Genomic DNA, 14,469 nt, shown 5'->3' with positions numbered 1-14,469 from the left:
TCTCTAACAGCAACCCCACAGCTGACACATTCTTCCTGAGTTGTCTCTTCTGCAGTACTGCGTCTGCCATAAGCAGTTCCAAGGAACGCCCCCCCCCACACTGATTAAAACAGCAGCAGCCAAATACCCAGATTCATTGCTCAGGAGTCCTACCTTCATAAAACACCAGAACATGAACCCTACCTAGCCAAGCCCTGCGCCAGTTCCTGACAGTGTGGCCCTATCTTTAGTTTCTTTTAAGGTTATTTTAACCTTGTTTACATGTATGTGTGGGTACTTGCAGAGGCGCTGGGAACCAAACTCGAGACCTCTAGAAAAGGATAAGTGCTCTTACCTGGAAAGTCATCTGTCCAGACCCCTTTCTCTAGTATCTAATAATATTTCTCATTTCCTCCTGAGGCTTCTGCACACCCAACTGCTTCTCCACCTTTTGGTAGTTGTCCTATAAAGTCACTTATATGGGTCTTCAAACTGCTTTTGTCCAATATTTCACCTTTCACCTTGTTGTTGGGCTGGTTTCTTAACTGCTGAGCCATCTCTCCAACCCAGGTTGGTGACTTCTAAGCCCTTTCTATAACAGACTCCTGCTGCAATATTTCTATTACCAATTCAATTTCTTTCAAAGGTCTATTGATCATTTCTCAAACAGGCAAGCTGAAGTATGTCAGTATATCTTTTCTTTAAGTTCTCTCCTTTTCCCTCTTTTTGCAAAGACCCCTCCCCCCCAGACAGGGTTTCTCTGTGACTTTGGAGCCTTTCCTAGAACTCTCTCTGTGGACCAGGCTGGCCTCGAACTCAGAGATCCGCCTGCTTCTGCCTCTGCCTCCCGAGTGCGGGGACTAAAGGCATGCGGCACCCCTGCCCGGCTCCAAAGATTTTTTTAAGTCTGTTGATTTTTCCTTTTTTTTTTTTTTTTTTTTTTTTTTTTTTGGTTTTTCGAGACAGGGTTTCTCTGTGGCTTTGGAGGCTGTCCTGGAACTAACTAGCTCTTGTAGACCAGGCTGGCCTCGAACTCACAGAGATCCGCCTGCCTCTGATTTTTCCCTTTTTAAATTATATTTATTTATGTGTGTGCACATAAATGCATGCATGCATCATATTAGTGTACCTGTGGAGGCCAGATAATAGCCCAGTTGGTTCTCTTTCTGCAATGTGGGTTCTGGGAACTGAACTTAGGTCTTCTGGTGTGTCAGCAATTATCTTACCCATGAAGCTATCTTGCTGGCCTAATTTTTCACTTTTGTTTCATTTCTATCTTTTTAATTTTAATTGCATCACTCTAATCTTTTTTAAAGTGTGTGTGTGTGTTTGTGTGTGTGTGTGCGCGCGCGCACGCACGCGCGCTCATGGAGACCAGAAGAGGGTCTTGAATCCCTGGAGCTGTAGTTACAAATGGTAGTTAAGTTTACTGATGCAGGGAAACTGAACTAGGGTCCTTTGCAAGCACAGTGTACCCTATCCTCAGAGTCATATCTTTAGCCCTGTCTTATTCTAAACTTTCAAACTTTTAACCAGTTTTTTCCCTTGTTTTAGGCTTAAGAAAGTCAATATTTTGGCACATAGTGGTTCACTACACACACACACACACACACACACACACACACACACACACACACACACATACCCCTTTAGTATTTCTGTAAAATCAATACAACATCTCGGTTTTCCTTTCCTATCTTAGTGTTGTGAGTTCTAGCTCTCTGTCTTGGTTACCTAAAGGACTGAAGGAAGGAGGCTTCGGGGGCAGGGGGAAGGCTTCTGGAGGTAGACCCTTAGGGAGGCGAGGCTGCCAGAAGTGGAGGCAACCACAGAGTACCCTGGCATCTACTGTCCAAGAAGTGAAGACACTGTCCCATGTTCTCACACCCACAAGCGGTTATTCCAATGTGTTCGGTGTATCTCTGTACATATTCCTACATTTCAATACAACTTTATATTAACAAGTGAACCACCCCTTCCCCTAGATCTATTTATTCCCAGGTTTCAAGCAAGACTTTGGCCAGCACAGGTTTCCATGCCTCTGAACTGTTTCCTCAGCAGGAAATGCAGGTTACTCAAGGGCATGAATCCTGTAAACACTGCAATGAGTTCCGACTGCCTTGCTGCCAGTCTTCACACTCAGTCATGTGGGCGACCATAGAGACACACCCTGCATCCAAAGAACAGACCCCAGGTCGTCTCTGGCCGCCATCCTCAGTGTCCTCCAACAGGACAGCTGTCTGAGGCCCCAGACTCACCGTATACACTGGAAGCAGTCACCTGGTGCAGAAGTGAGAGCAATCACAGAGAGCAGACATGTGCTTCATTTTTATTATTATTCTTTATTGGTCCTACCATGTGACTCTTTACCCAGGCCCACTTTTCCTATGTGCACTGCTGTGGAGACATTCCCGCCACACAACTGCAGCTGAAGTCTCGGCTAATTTCCCCCTCCTATGCCTTTTCTTCACTTGGCCTCATTTTCTCAGAAACTGAAGGCATCTGCTTATTATTATTTGTTTTGGGTCTGTGTAAAGTTTCCTTGGCAGGAGAACATGCATATGACTTTTAAAATAAAGACCAACATTCTGACACTAAAGTAACACACAGAAAAAATACAGTACTTAGACATCATTGCAAATAAATACCCCATACAGATGATGTTATCTCAAATGTAACAATATTTGTATGAATCAACACTGTAACAGAAGGCAAAGAGTCCCAACAACTAGGAATAAGAAATGCTCATTCCAGGAAACAGAATTCTTCAATTCCTAACCATTTATATTATTATAATTTGTCCCTTTTTTGGAGGCCAGAGGACAATTTCTCTTCCTCCATTAGTACCAATTTGACCACACCTGAACCTCACTTAGCAAGCAGTTTGCTAAGGAGTTTTAGTGACTTCTGTTTCCTGAAATTAACAGTGATTAGTTACACCAAGCAAGAGAAGAGATAATGTCTTATTTTCACATTTGCAAAGAATACTATGGCTAACCCTCTTCCCTACTCACAGGCCGACTGCGCCGCCGGCTCTCCTGATGCCCTCAGCTCTTCACAAACGTGATGTTTGTATGTATAGCTTGCTTAGCGTGTCCCATGAAGTCCATTTGGTTCCCAAAGCACACTCCAGGTGTTTTGTGTCTGTTTTGTTTCTAAGCCCCTGAATTTGTATGTGAAGAATCACTGACTGACAGAATTTTGCACAATCACGGTTCTCTCTCCCTCAATGAAGATGCCCAGGTACGAAGTGAGCCAGTACCCGCTCCTACCTGTTGGTCCACACTGGCCTTCAGCATTCCCAACTAGCTCTCCAATGCCTATTGTAGAGAGCTTACTTGGCTGGGACACCTCCCTTAACTGATGAAGGCACTACTGGCAATGGTTACTAACAAAAAGGTGTTGAAATAGAACACCCTAAAAATCGACAACTGTAGAATTTTCTAAGTGTACCACAATTTGGCACAACAACCAGAATAACAAAACAATTCCAATTTGGAATTTCACTGGTGCAGTTGTATAAAATTCTGTTAGTCAGTCATGCTTCACAATGTCCTAAAACCCAGAAAATTCTGGAATTTGTAGGTAATACTACTCATTCAATAATTTATGCTTTCAAGTGCCTATTACTGTTTTAACCAGAGCAAAGGTCAAGTTTTCTTCTTGTTACATTGAACTATTCCTAAGAATAATAATAATACAATATGAAAAACCCCAGAATTGGAATACCCTGGATTTCTTAATGAACATGGCATTTAAAATCTGTAATTTCAAACATGAACCACAATGCCGTGTCCTCTAAAGGCTGTTGAACCACAGCGTGGATATACTAGCAAGCTCCTTGCCGGGTCGAAGCCTCACCTGCAGTCTAGCTACACACTATGGAGCACAGCTCTGCCTCGTGCCGACGCCAGATCAACACGCCCGGAGCTAGGACGGACAGCTACAGGACCACGAGCACAGACCACGGCATCGGAGACCGTCTCTACGCGAGGAATTAAGGAAGCAAATATAATATCAAAATATCAAAAGTGCACAGGTTGATCGGATAAAAAAGGAGCATGTGTAATAAGGAGGACCCCCCCATGGCAGGCGGTCCAGCAGGCCCCAGAGAGCCTGGCAGTGTTGTGGAAGCAGGGTCTTCGGCCGTACACAGCCTTTCCAAGCAGCAGCTCGCAGCATTCTCAATAGTAAAGCTTTTTTTCCTCCCATTAAAAACTTGGGGAATGCTATTTTGAAAAGAATTACAGTGGCATATCCAAACACCTCTAAGTGGACTTTAGGCTGCCCTTCCTTCCTCTGCATAGGCCATGGGAGGGGGGGGGAGGGACTGCAGTGTGACAGGGCCGGTGGCCACATCCTCCCAGCAGCTACTCTACAGCTGAAAACAGGAGAAAACAAGACAGCATTAGAAACCAGTCACCTGCCTTCCTGCTCACTCGACAGCTAAAGCTCCTGTTCTGGGAGTGAGCGAGCACATTAGTTGGCAGAGAAGGCCTGCATGTGTGTTAGGGGATGGGGCTCCAAGTGCCCTCGAAGCCCCACACCATGTAAGAGAAGCTGCGTTCTGGCCCAAGGGAAAGGAAAGGCAGAAGGTGGGTGGCATGCGGGCAGCCATTCCCGGGATGGACATGCAAGGGACACGAGGCTTAGTCTATCCTCAGTGTAACTGTGTGGTGCCTGGAATCTGAAGGAGACTGGAACAACCTAGGCACCAAACAGAGGGAAGAAAAAGAAAGCTGTCTGGGAGACCACAGGGTCCCGTGTTGGGTACCAATGCTGCATTCCACGCCGTGAGAGACAGGCAAGCGGTTGTCACAGGAGATGGGAGTCTGGGAGGAAAATACTGAGCAGTGCTACTTCACAGTGCACTAAAGCAAACGCCTGATGCCACAGCTCTGCTGGACAGAGCCCCTGGAAAAGGACAGTCCTCAGTGACCTTTCTTCCTCCGGTAGCATCCCCAAACTGCACTGAGACACATGACTCTTACTTGCTGGCCCTGATCAGAGCTCCGGGACCACAGAAAGTCCTTCCAGCACACAGCTGGGCTCTACTGTACCAGTGCAACTCAGTAGAGCTCACCAGCAGATCCCAAAACGCTAGTTCTGACAACTCCCAGGAAAAGACCCGAGCATGGGCTAAGGTCTCCAAGTACCAAAGAACAGACTCTGCACCAAGGGCCAGGGTCTGGCCAGGCACTTGGGATACTTTCTCATTAAAAAAAGAAAACCTAGGATCTCAGGCCTTGCCCAATTTGTCACCTCACAGGGCAGAGTAGCATGAGGACCTCAGAGATGAGGCCCTAAGCAGCTAAGCTCTGTCCTCCTGGGCTATGGTTGGTGTCTGAAGTGTGAGGAGTCTCACTGAGAATGCAGGCTCTTGGGGTCAGTTCCCTCTGTGATATGGAAGAAATTCTGCACCTCTGTCCTGAATAGGATTTGCAGTGAGATGTTGCACAAAATACAAGGAAACTCTTTTCATGAAACTACGCCAACCACAGAGCTACCTGGGCTGCTCCTATGATGCAGGCTGGAGCCTCATAAAACTGCTTTCAAGTGCTGACATTAGACACATGCAAGTTACATGCATGCTTCAACTCAGGTTCTGCCCATGTGTCCAGGGAAGGACTCTCCTCAGGTTCTCCTGACAGTGCCTGGGGACCCTGGACAATCCTTTCACCTCACTGTCTTACACAAAGGTGAGCAGTCCCCCCCCCCAAGACAGCAACTGACATGGGATGTCTTTGAGGGGGCTGTGGAGAGAGAAGCAGCGCAAAGCTCAAAGTGTCCTGGTAACAGATGTGCCCCAATGCTGCCACTCGACTAGGATGCTGCCCTCCGTGCGTTAGTCACGTTAAGACCAGCCTAGCACTGCTGTCTCACTGCAACTGGGTTAGTGGAGGTGAAGCGGACGTTAGCGGCGTGCGGCGCCCCACAACCCTAATCACAGTAAATGCTGTGCTTCTCGCTGCAGAACACCTGGTTGGCCAGCCCGGCGCCCTCCGCCCGCTCGCTGGCACAGGCACAGGTGTGACTTACGCTCGGTGTGGCTGGCTTGGCCTTGGGGGTGGCCTTGTTGCGGCCCCTGCGGGTCTGCTCATGGTCCAGCTCCAGCAGCTCCAGCCGCTGGGTGAGTGCCAGCTTCTGCTGGATGGCCATGCGCAGCAGGGAGTTCAGCGTCTTCTTCTCGTCCTCTGCGGCGGCCAGCTGCCGCTGCATCTCATCCAGCTGTGTGATGTACTCATCACATCTGTGGAGACAGAGCACAGCTGAAGCCCAGACAAGGGAAGGCAAGCCCCAGGCCTTCCACCACAGGGTGTCTCTCACTCTGTCTGCCTGCCGGAGTCAGGGCTGGTGAGGCTTGTTTGAGTTTCTTTCAGCAAAGGCTCCTTCAGAAAAAGGCCATGACCAGGGCTACAGACGGCAATGCCCACACAGAGCAGCCCTGTAAGCCTGCCTTCAGTTCTCTGTTACTGGGTTTGTTTCTTTTGTGTTGGGGAAGGGGGTGCAGGAGTGTGGTGTGCTGGCTAATTTTTGTCAATCTGACACAGACTACAGTCATTTGGGAAGAGGGAGCCTCAACTGAGAAAATGCCCTCACCAGACTGGGCTGTGGGCAAGCCTGTGATGTGTTTTCTTAATTAGTGATGGCTGTGGGAGGGCCGGCCCACCACAGGTGGGGCCATCCCTGGGCTGGTGGTCCCCGGTGCTGTAAGAAAACAGGCTGGGCAAGCCACAGGAGCATGTGAGTGAGCAGCACCCTCCCTGGCCTCTGCATCATCTCCTCCCTCCAGATTCCTGCCTCCAGTTCCTGCCCTCATCTCCCTGGATGATCAACTACAAGCTATAAGATAAAATAAGCACTTTCCTCCCCAAGTAGCTTCGGGCCGTGGTGTTTTATTATAGCAATAGAAACCCTCACTGAGCCAGGCATGGTGGGCACACCTTTAATCCCAGCACTTGAGAGACAGAGGCAGACACATCTCTGTGAGTTCAAGGCCAACCTTGTCTACATAGCAGGTCCAGGCTAGTCAAAGCTACATAGTAAGACCCTGCATCAAAAAAGAAAAAAAAAAAAAAGTTTTTTCCCTTAAGCCCCAGTAGGAGGAAACTTCCAAAGAAATCCTGGAACTTGTCTCTGCTGACCTGGCACTAGGAGCGGCCAAAGGGAGTGAGGGAGCAGGCCCCTGGCCCATCTTGTCTGCCTCTGTTAGCTTCTTCACGCTCTACAGGAAAGGGCCAGGTCTACCAAGTTCAGTCTCACTCAGCCTTGCCATTCCCACAGTGCTATACCAACTTAGATCAGCAGGTGGCACCACCTCTCTTTGGAGAGAGAAGGCAGGGGCTTTGTTTTCCAGTCTTACCTCTATTGTTCTTTCCCAGCCTGGGAAGCCTATACACCCTGAAGAGGTCCAGACCTCAAAGATCCCCCATGGGAGAGGAAGGAAGGAAGGAAGGCTGCACACCTCCCAGGCCTAAAGCTCCCTCACCCCTTCCCTGAAGGGAAGGCTGGAAATGGATGGCAAATTGCTGAGTTGGATCCCTGACAGGGTCCTGCTACAGGGAGAGGAATAGCAAACGAGTCTGAGTCTTTGTCCTGCTTGAGCAAAATTAGAGCTCAAATTGTATCCCCCATTTCCAAAGCTCACTCCTCTTGGCCCTTTACCTCTTCTTTTTGTTTTTGATTTTGTTTTCTGAGCCCTGGCTGTCCTGGAACTTACTCTGTAGACCAGGCTGGCCTCGAAGCACAGAGATCCACCTGCCTCTGCCCCCTGAGTGCTGGGATTAAAGGCATGCGCCACCACTGCTGGGTGGTCCTTTGCTTCTACAACTCCTATGCTCAAAGCACAACAAATTGAGCCTCCAGGTTCATTAATTGTGAAATTTGAGCCATGTTTCTTTTGGGGGTCACAGGAACAGGAGCCGGACACACCTCTGCTGAACGTCTGCCTAAGCGGTGCCTACCACAGAAGGCTGGGGTGGAGCCAGCCAGAAGCCTGGTGCTGCAGTCGTTCCTTCTCCTTGCTCTCCCTTGTTACTAACTTGAGCCGGGCAAGGAGGGCAGCCCCACTCGCATGCGGGCTGGGCTGGGGCTGTCATTTCACACTGTGAGCCGTGCTGGGCTGCCTGATGGTACTACAGCAACAGGTGCTGAACCGGCAGGCCTCAGGAACCCTGGGGTAGGGCAACAGGTAGCTCCAGGAGGGGAGGGGCTGCAGGAGGGGGAGGACCACTAGCGGTGCAGTTACCTGGTAGCAAACATGGCGCGCAGAGAGGAGAAGGTGGCCGCGTCCTCCTTGAGGGCCTTGAGCTCATTCCGTAGCTTCATCATGGTCTCGGTCACCATGGCCTTCTCGTTCTCATACTTGCTCTTCAGGTTGGCGAGGGCCACCTCAGCTGTCTGGGGGACAAAGAGGTATAAGGTGGGTAAATAGGGGTGAAGCTGCTCAAGGGAAGCTTTGGGTTTACAGTGGAAACCCTGGGACTAAGGTGGGGTTGCTGCCCTGAAAAGTTCTCTGGAGCCGGGCATTGGTGGTGACGCCTTTAATCCCAGCACTCGGGAGGCAGAGGCAGGTGGATCTCTGTGAGTTCGAGGCCAGCCTGATCTACAAGAGCTAGTTCCAGGACAGGCTCCAAAGCCACAGAGAAACCCTGTCTCAAAAAACTAAAAAATGAAAAAAGACAAAAAGAAAGAAAAGTTCTCTGGAAAAAACTTCCCTCATATGCAGTCTTGGGGACAAAAGGATAGCCATGCTCACTGAGGGTCAGCTTGCCTCAGTGAGTCCCACCCTCTAATCCTGATTAGCAGGGAAGAATGGTGTAACACAGAGCCTGCCCTGGAAAAGCCACAAAGGCCCATATCATGCCACTTGGGGCACAGCTGTTACTTCCAAGAGCCCTCTAATGCCCACAGCCACTGCGCCTGTCTTGTCTGAGCGTCCTGAGGAAGGAGACAGTAGGAGACTACCGGGCTCTGCCGCCCCTCGCTTTATCTCACCTGCTTGTTGGCCTTGAGCACCGTGCGAAGTGTGGTGATCTGCTCCCGCTTGGTGCTCAGCAGTGACTTCAGCTTGAGGATCTCCTCCATGAGGGCCTCCTTGTCCTTGTCCACGGCAGGGCCCAGCTCCTGTGAGGCCATTCGCTGCCGGGACAGCTCAGTTGTGCGGTCTACAGCTGCCTGCAGGTGCTTGATCTGGTCTCGGATGATGGCGATCAGGTTGTAGATGTTCATGGGTTCCCGGCGGGGGTCACTCAGTGGTGATGGCAGTGAGGAGCTGGGTGAGGGGCTGCTGTCCCCAGTCCCACCATCTGCTCGGCCTACCTCTGTGGCCAACAGCCCCTTGGGCAAAAGGACAGGTGAGCGGCGCCCTCGGCCCTCAGGGCTGGTGCGGCCAGCCTTGCCCTGGCCCTCCCGGTAATAATCCAGCATGACACGGTTGGGTGTCTCATTGTTGCACATACACACGTGATGGTAGAGGTTGGCCAGCTCCTCACTGAAGGTCACCAGCTCGTCCTGAGCCACACTCAGGCTGCCCTGGGTCTCACCAGCCACATCGCTCACCTTCTTCAGCTCCTTCTCCAGCTGGGCCAACAGCTCGCGGTCCTGGTGGCTAGCCTTCTCTAGCAGAGAGACCTTCTCTGTAAGCGCCTGGCCCTCAGCCTCGTAGCGGTCTTTCTCTTCTGCATGCTGGGCCTCACAAGCTTCGTGTGTGCTGCGCAATGCCTTGAGCTGCTCCCGGAGTTCACCAGCCTCAGCCACAGCCACGTGGTACTTGCAGGCCAGGATCTCAGGCCCATTGATGTCCACCTCATAGTAGTCACCATCTTCGTGGCTATCACGATCCTTCTCGTTATCCAGGGAAGTCTGCCGTTCCTTGCCGGCCTGCAGGCGCCGCAGAGCGCTAAGGTTCTCTGTGAGACGGCTCACCTTCTCCTGTTGCTCAGAGAGGGACCCCCGCGCCTGCTCCAGCTGCTTCTGCGTGTCCTGCAGGGTTGCCAGTAGGCTCACCTTCTCCCGCTCCATCTGCAAAGGTAGACACAGCAGGAAAGAGGGTCAGCAGGCTTAAAGGACTCCAGGATGGCCCAGCAACATCTCAGGCTGTACCAGATGAGCCATGGGCTATGCAAAATCCCTGGTCATGCCACTAGTGACAAGACTGGGGAGAATTCACCAACAAAAGTCGTCACCCATAAAGGCTCACTCTGCATGTATTGGAGCAAAGCTGGGCTTCATGTGTGGACCTCCGGGGCACACTGGCAGGGTCCCTAAGTGTCACAGCTCTCTACCACTTTCCTTCTCGTGTTGTGGAGGACACTTGTTTCCTAGATCACTGTAAACTTTCAGATGTGCCATGTATGGTCTAGCTGAGACTCTAGCTTGCGGTCTGTAGATAGGAGTTACATGAGGGCCATGTCACCTCACCCTGACATGATATGGGTAGCAGAGGGGGAAGCAACATAGACACCATGGTACTAAACTTGACACAATAATCCGGGACCCACTTCTCTGGGACACTACTCTTTACTAACAGAGTCTCATTTGGGGTAAAGATACAGGATTTCAAGCCAGTATGAGAAAATGAAAGGCAGCCGCCACTGTCACAACAGCACTGCTTCTGCAGGATATGCAGGTCTGCCAGCATTGCAAAAAGCATGGGGACAGGGAAGGACGGAGCACCAGGCCGGCCCTGCCTATTCACCTGCACCAGCTGCTGCTTCAGTTTCTGGATCTCAGATATGTGGAGCTCACTGAGCAGGTCGGAAACAAGGCTCGGGGAGGGTGGAGCCAGGCCATCCTTCTTGGGGGTGGACATCTTGTTGTCCAGGGAGGATTTGACCAAGCCACTATGCTCAAAGCCATTGACCAGGGCCTCAGCGTCATTGTTGGGCTCAGCGGCGACGGCGTCATCACTGAACTTGAGGCCGTCTAAGGAGACCTGCAGGTGGCTGGTGTAGAAGGAGTCGTTGATGCTCATGTAGTGTGACAGCTCCTTGCGGAGGTTGTTCTTCTGCTCCCGCTCTGTCTTCAGGGTCTCCAGAGCCTCCTCCAACTGCCGTTCAGAAATCTCCTTGAGCCGGATGGCATCCTCCAGTTGGCTGTTGAGGTACTCAGTCTCCTCCTCCAGGCGCTTGATTTCATGCTTGAGGCCCTCAAACTCCACCTGGGGAATAACACAGACACTCCCATGTCAAGGCGATATGGAGGCTCCACTCAGGACAGTGTCGTAACACTACCTCCCCAACCACAAAAACAAGGAGACCCACAGAATGAAATGCCACCCTGTAGGAGAGGGCAGTGGCTGCAGCCAAGGCCACTTTCTACACTGAGCAACATGGATGCTAAGAGGGTACTTCTGCAGCCCTGGAAGTAACAGAGACATCCAACCCCCTGCCAGGACCAATGCGCCTGTGAGGCACACGGAGCCTGCAACGCCATGGCTGAGGATTCACATGGAGGCTACCATTCCCATTACATTTCTGAAAATTAGTACCAGTGTGCATTGATTTTAAACTCTATAAAATCACTCAGTTAACATTAACAGCTAACCAAACCTCTCTCTCTTTTAAATGTGTGTGCATGATGCATGGGGGGGCAGGGCATGCACAAGACACTGTGCAAAGTGGAGATTCTCTCCTTCCACCTTTATGTGAGTCCTGGGAACCGGGCTCGGGTCAAAGGCTTGCAAGGTAAACACCTTTACCCACTGAGCCACTTCACCAGCCTAACCAGATTATTTTTTTAAGATTTAATTTATTTTGTATACAGTGTTTGTCTGCATATATGCCTACAGTCCAGAAGAGATATCATTACAGATGGCTGTGAGCCAAAATGTGGGTGCTGGGAACTGAACTCAGGACTTCTACAAGAGCAGCTAGTGCTCTTAACCGCTGAGCCATCTCTCCAGCCAACCAGATTATTTTAAGGCACATAAAATATATGCTTTGCTGTATGCTATGGCCATTATTTTGAATCATATTTCAAAACAAAGGAACTGGACTTCCCCTCAAGGTTGAATGCAATCTGGAGGAGCTGGAGGGTGAGGGAAAGCATAACTGGTCTTGTTAACAAGACACAATCTGAGAGTGGACAAAGAAAGAGCAAATGAAGTTGCTGTTTACCGTGAGGCTCCAGGTTTATGGCATATATAAAAACATCTCACGTAATATTAAGGAAGTATTGAACGGATCTCTCTGGGTTTGGGGTAGGCAGGGAAACCTGATTCAGCATTCTAAGTGTGCCCACGTCCCAGTACCCCAAGTGGGGGTGAGGAACCTCAGAAAGGTGTGGCTCCACGGAGAGTAGGGTCTCCTTGAGCTTTGGCTTCTCTTCTCCTCAGGGCACTGTGGACAGTAGCACCAATCAATGCCCAATGGCACCTCATGCTTAAGAACTACAAGATGGAGCAGTGAGCTCTGTTCCTAGGGTTGCCCAGCAGCAGAATCCATGCCCTACCTGCTTTTGTAAACACAAAAGCTTCTTTCTACACAGACACACGGGCTTCCTCCTGCAGGATATAAATCCTGGGTCCACTGACAGTGAGGCCTTAGCTGTAAGATGATCTGGGTGCTAGAGGGGTTCTAACAAAGGCAAGTCAGCATCCATGGCATTTGGGGGTAAGGTCTGTGGTTTCCAGGGAGAAAAAGCTCCCTGTAGACTATAACTCCTAAAGAAGGGGAAGCGTGTTCAGACACTGAGTGGTTCTCACCCTCACCCACCAGGGAGGACTTCCTAATCTTTGTCACAGGCAGAGGGGACATCCCACCTCTGCAACAGGCAGAATCATGGCAGCATTTCAGGCTTCATGGCCAGTCTCTGGAGGTTTTAGTACACCCTCTTCATCTGAGATCCCCCCATACCTTGGTGATGTGGAACACTGTCCTCCGGACATGACATGGCCCTTGCTGTCTCGAATCAGAGCAGCCATGATTACCCAGCTTGGAGACCCTCACAAGATCAGGCCTATAAACATTCTCTCATAGAAGGAAGGGGTAAAGTGCTGTTAGACCCTCACCCAAGATTCCAGCCATTCCCTGCCTCCTGTGCCCTGACCCCAGCTACACCCAATCAATCCCCTTGCAGCTATCTCAGAGGTTGCTAGAGTAGACAGGAAGCAGAAGGCTAAATTTAGAAAGAACTCCATCTAGCAACTGTTGGAAGTCATCACCTATACCCCTGTAAGCCCTCACCCATGCCCCTGTAAGCCCTCACCTATGTCCCCATAACCCCTCACCCATGCCCCTGTAACCCCTCACCTATGCCCTGTAACCCCTCACCCGTGGCTCTGTAACCTCTCACATATGCCCCTCCCTGTAAATCAGCTCAACATTGTCACTGGTTCACCACAGTGGACTTTCTGTTGTCACCAGTACCCTATCTGTACCCAACAGAAACAGATTCCCCAGCAAGAGTCATGCTACACTTGGCTTGGGAAATTGTCATACTAAAGTCACAGGCCTCTTTGTCCTCTTGGCGTGCTAGGTGCTATGAGCCATATTCCCATCTCCACTGTGGAGGTGCTACTGCCCCTGGCCTCAGGCACAAGAAAGGGAAGACGAGTGGATAGAAGGACGGAGATGCCAGGGTGACCCTACACTGGAGGAGACTCGCCTGGTTCTGCCTGAGCACAGACACTTGTTTCTGCAGGCTGATGTTCTCCTCCTCCAGCTCCGAGTAGTCCTGAAGTAGACGGGCTTCCCGGAACTTGTACTCCTTGATGTCATCGCGCAGGCGGCCACGCTGGATCTCCACATTCTGGTTGATCTGCAGGGGCAGAGAAAAAAGCTGGGTAGGCTGCTTCTATGGCGGGCCCTACCACTTGTGCTTCCAAGTGGCATAGGGGCTCAGCACCGCCAGGCACACGCTGTGGACAACAGTGTGGCTGCTTGGAGGGGGGAAGCCCTGGGCAGTGGGGTCTGTGCAGAGCATTAAACAGTCCAGTCAGATCTGGCACGGACCACATGGTGACCACTGCTGCTTGACAAACTTCCAGCATTTCAACACTGCAGACCACACTTCTTCAGAACCTTTTTAATATCTTTTGTTGTTGTTGTTGTTGTTGTTTTTCGAGACAGGGTTTCTCTGTGGCTTTGGAGGCTGTCCTGGAACTCACTTTGTAGATCAGGCTGGCCTCGAACTCACAGAGATCCACCTGCCTCTGCCTCCCAAGTGCTGGGATTAAAGGCGTGCGCCACCAACGCCCGGCCTTTACCATCATTTTTAATGATTCTTAATATTAATGCCTTTCCCTTTGGGAAATTGTGTGTAGGCTTTGGTGAAGGATAAAACATGTGTACAATGGTAGCCTCTCCAAACAAAATAATGATTTGGAGAAAAGTTCCTGCCCCTGTGAAACCAGGAATCCCATTGTGTCCTTCTAATTACACCAAGAACAGGAAAGTTAGAGATTTACTGGACACACCTGATCCCAAGGAAGAACTGCCTACAATTCAGATCCAGAGACTGAGGCCATTAAGGGCAAGAGTTCAGTTA

At 50.5% G+C, this 14,469-nt stretch overlaps 1 protein-coding gene across 2 annotated transcripts in view; it reads right to left on the bottom strand.

The window, feature by feature from the left end:
• Positions 1–2,301: 2,301 nt before the first annotated feature.
• Positions 2,302–14,469, bottom strand: part of Bicd2 (BICD cargo adaptor 2) — a 46,484-nt gene continuing 34,316 nt past the window's right edge. Inside the window, exons 3-8 of one of the 2 annotated variants that reach the window (XM_005066317.4) lie at positions 13,588–13,740; positions 10,679–11,140; positions 8,977–10,002; positions 8,228–8,379; positions 6,019–6,229; positions 2,302–4,360 (exon numbers count right to left, since the gene is read on the bottom strand). In XM_005066317.4, coding sequence (XP_005066374.1) covers positions 4,355–4,360; positions 6,019–6,229; positions 8,228–8,379; positions 8,977–10,002; positions 10,679–11,140; positions 13,588–13,740 — 2,010 coding nt within the window. In that variant the 3' untranslated portion in view covers positions 2,302–4,354. Of the gene's footprint in view, positions 6,230–8,227; positions 8,380–8,976; positions 10,003–10,678; positions 11,141–13,587; positions 13,741–14,469 lie in introns of both variants that reach the window. The other variant, XM_005066316.4, reaches the window with a different exon arrangement.

The sequence above is a fragment of the Mesocricetus auratus genome, unplaced genomic scaffold (assembly GCF_017639785.1).
Source record: "Mesocricetus auratus isolate SY011 unplaced genomic scaffold, BCM_Maur_2.0 Super-Scaffold_100013, whole genome shotgun sequence".
Taxonomy (NCBI): Eukaryota; Metazoa; Chordata; class Mammalia; order Rodentia; family Cricetidae; genus Mesocricetus; species Mesocricetus auratus.
The sequence above is the reverse complement of the archived record's forward strand: the minus strand, read 5'-3'. Positions and strand labels throughout refer to the sequence as shown.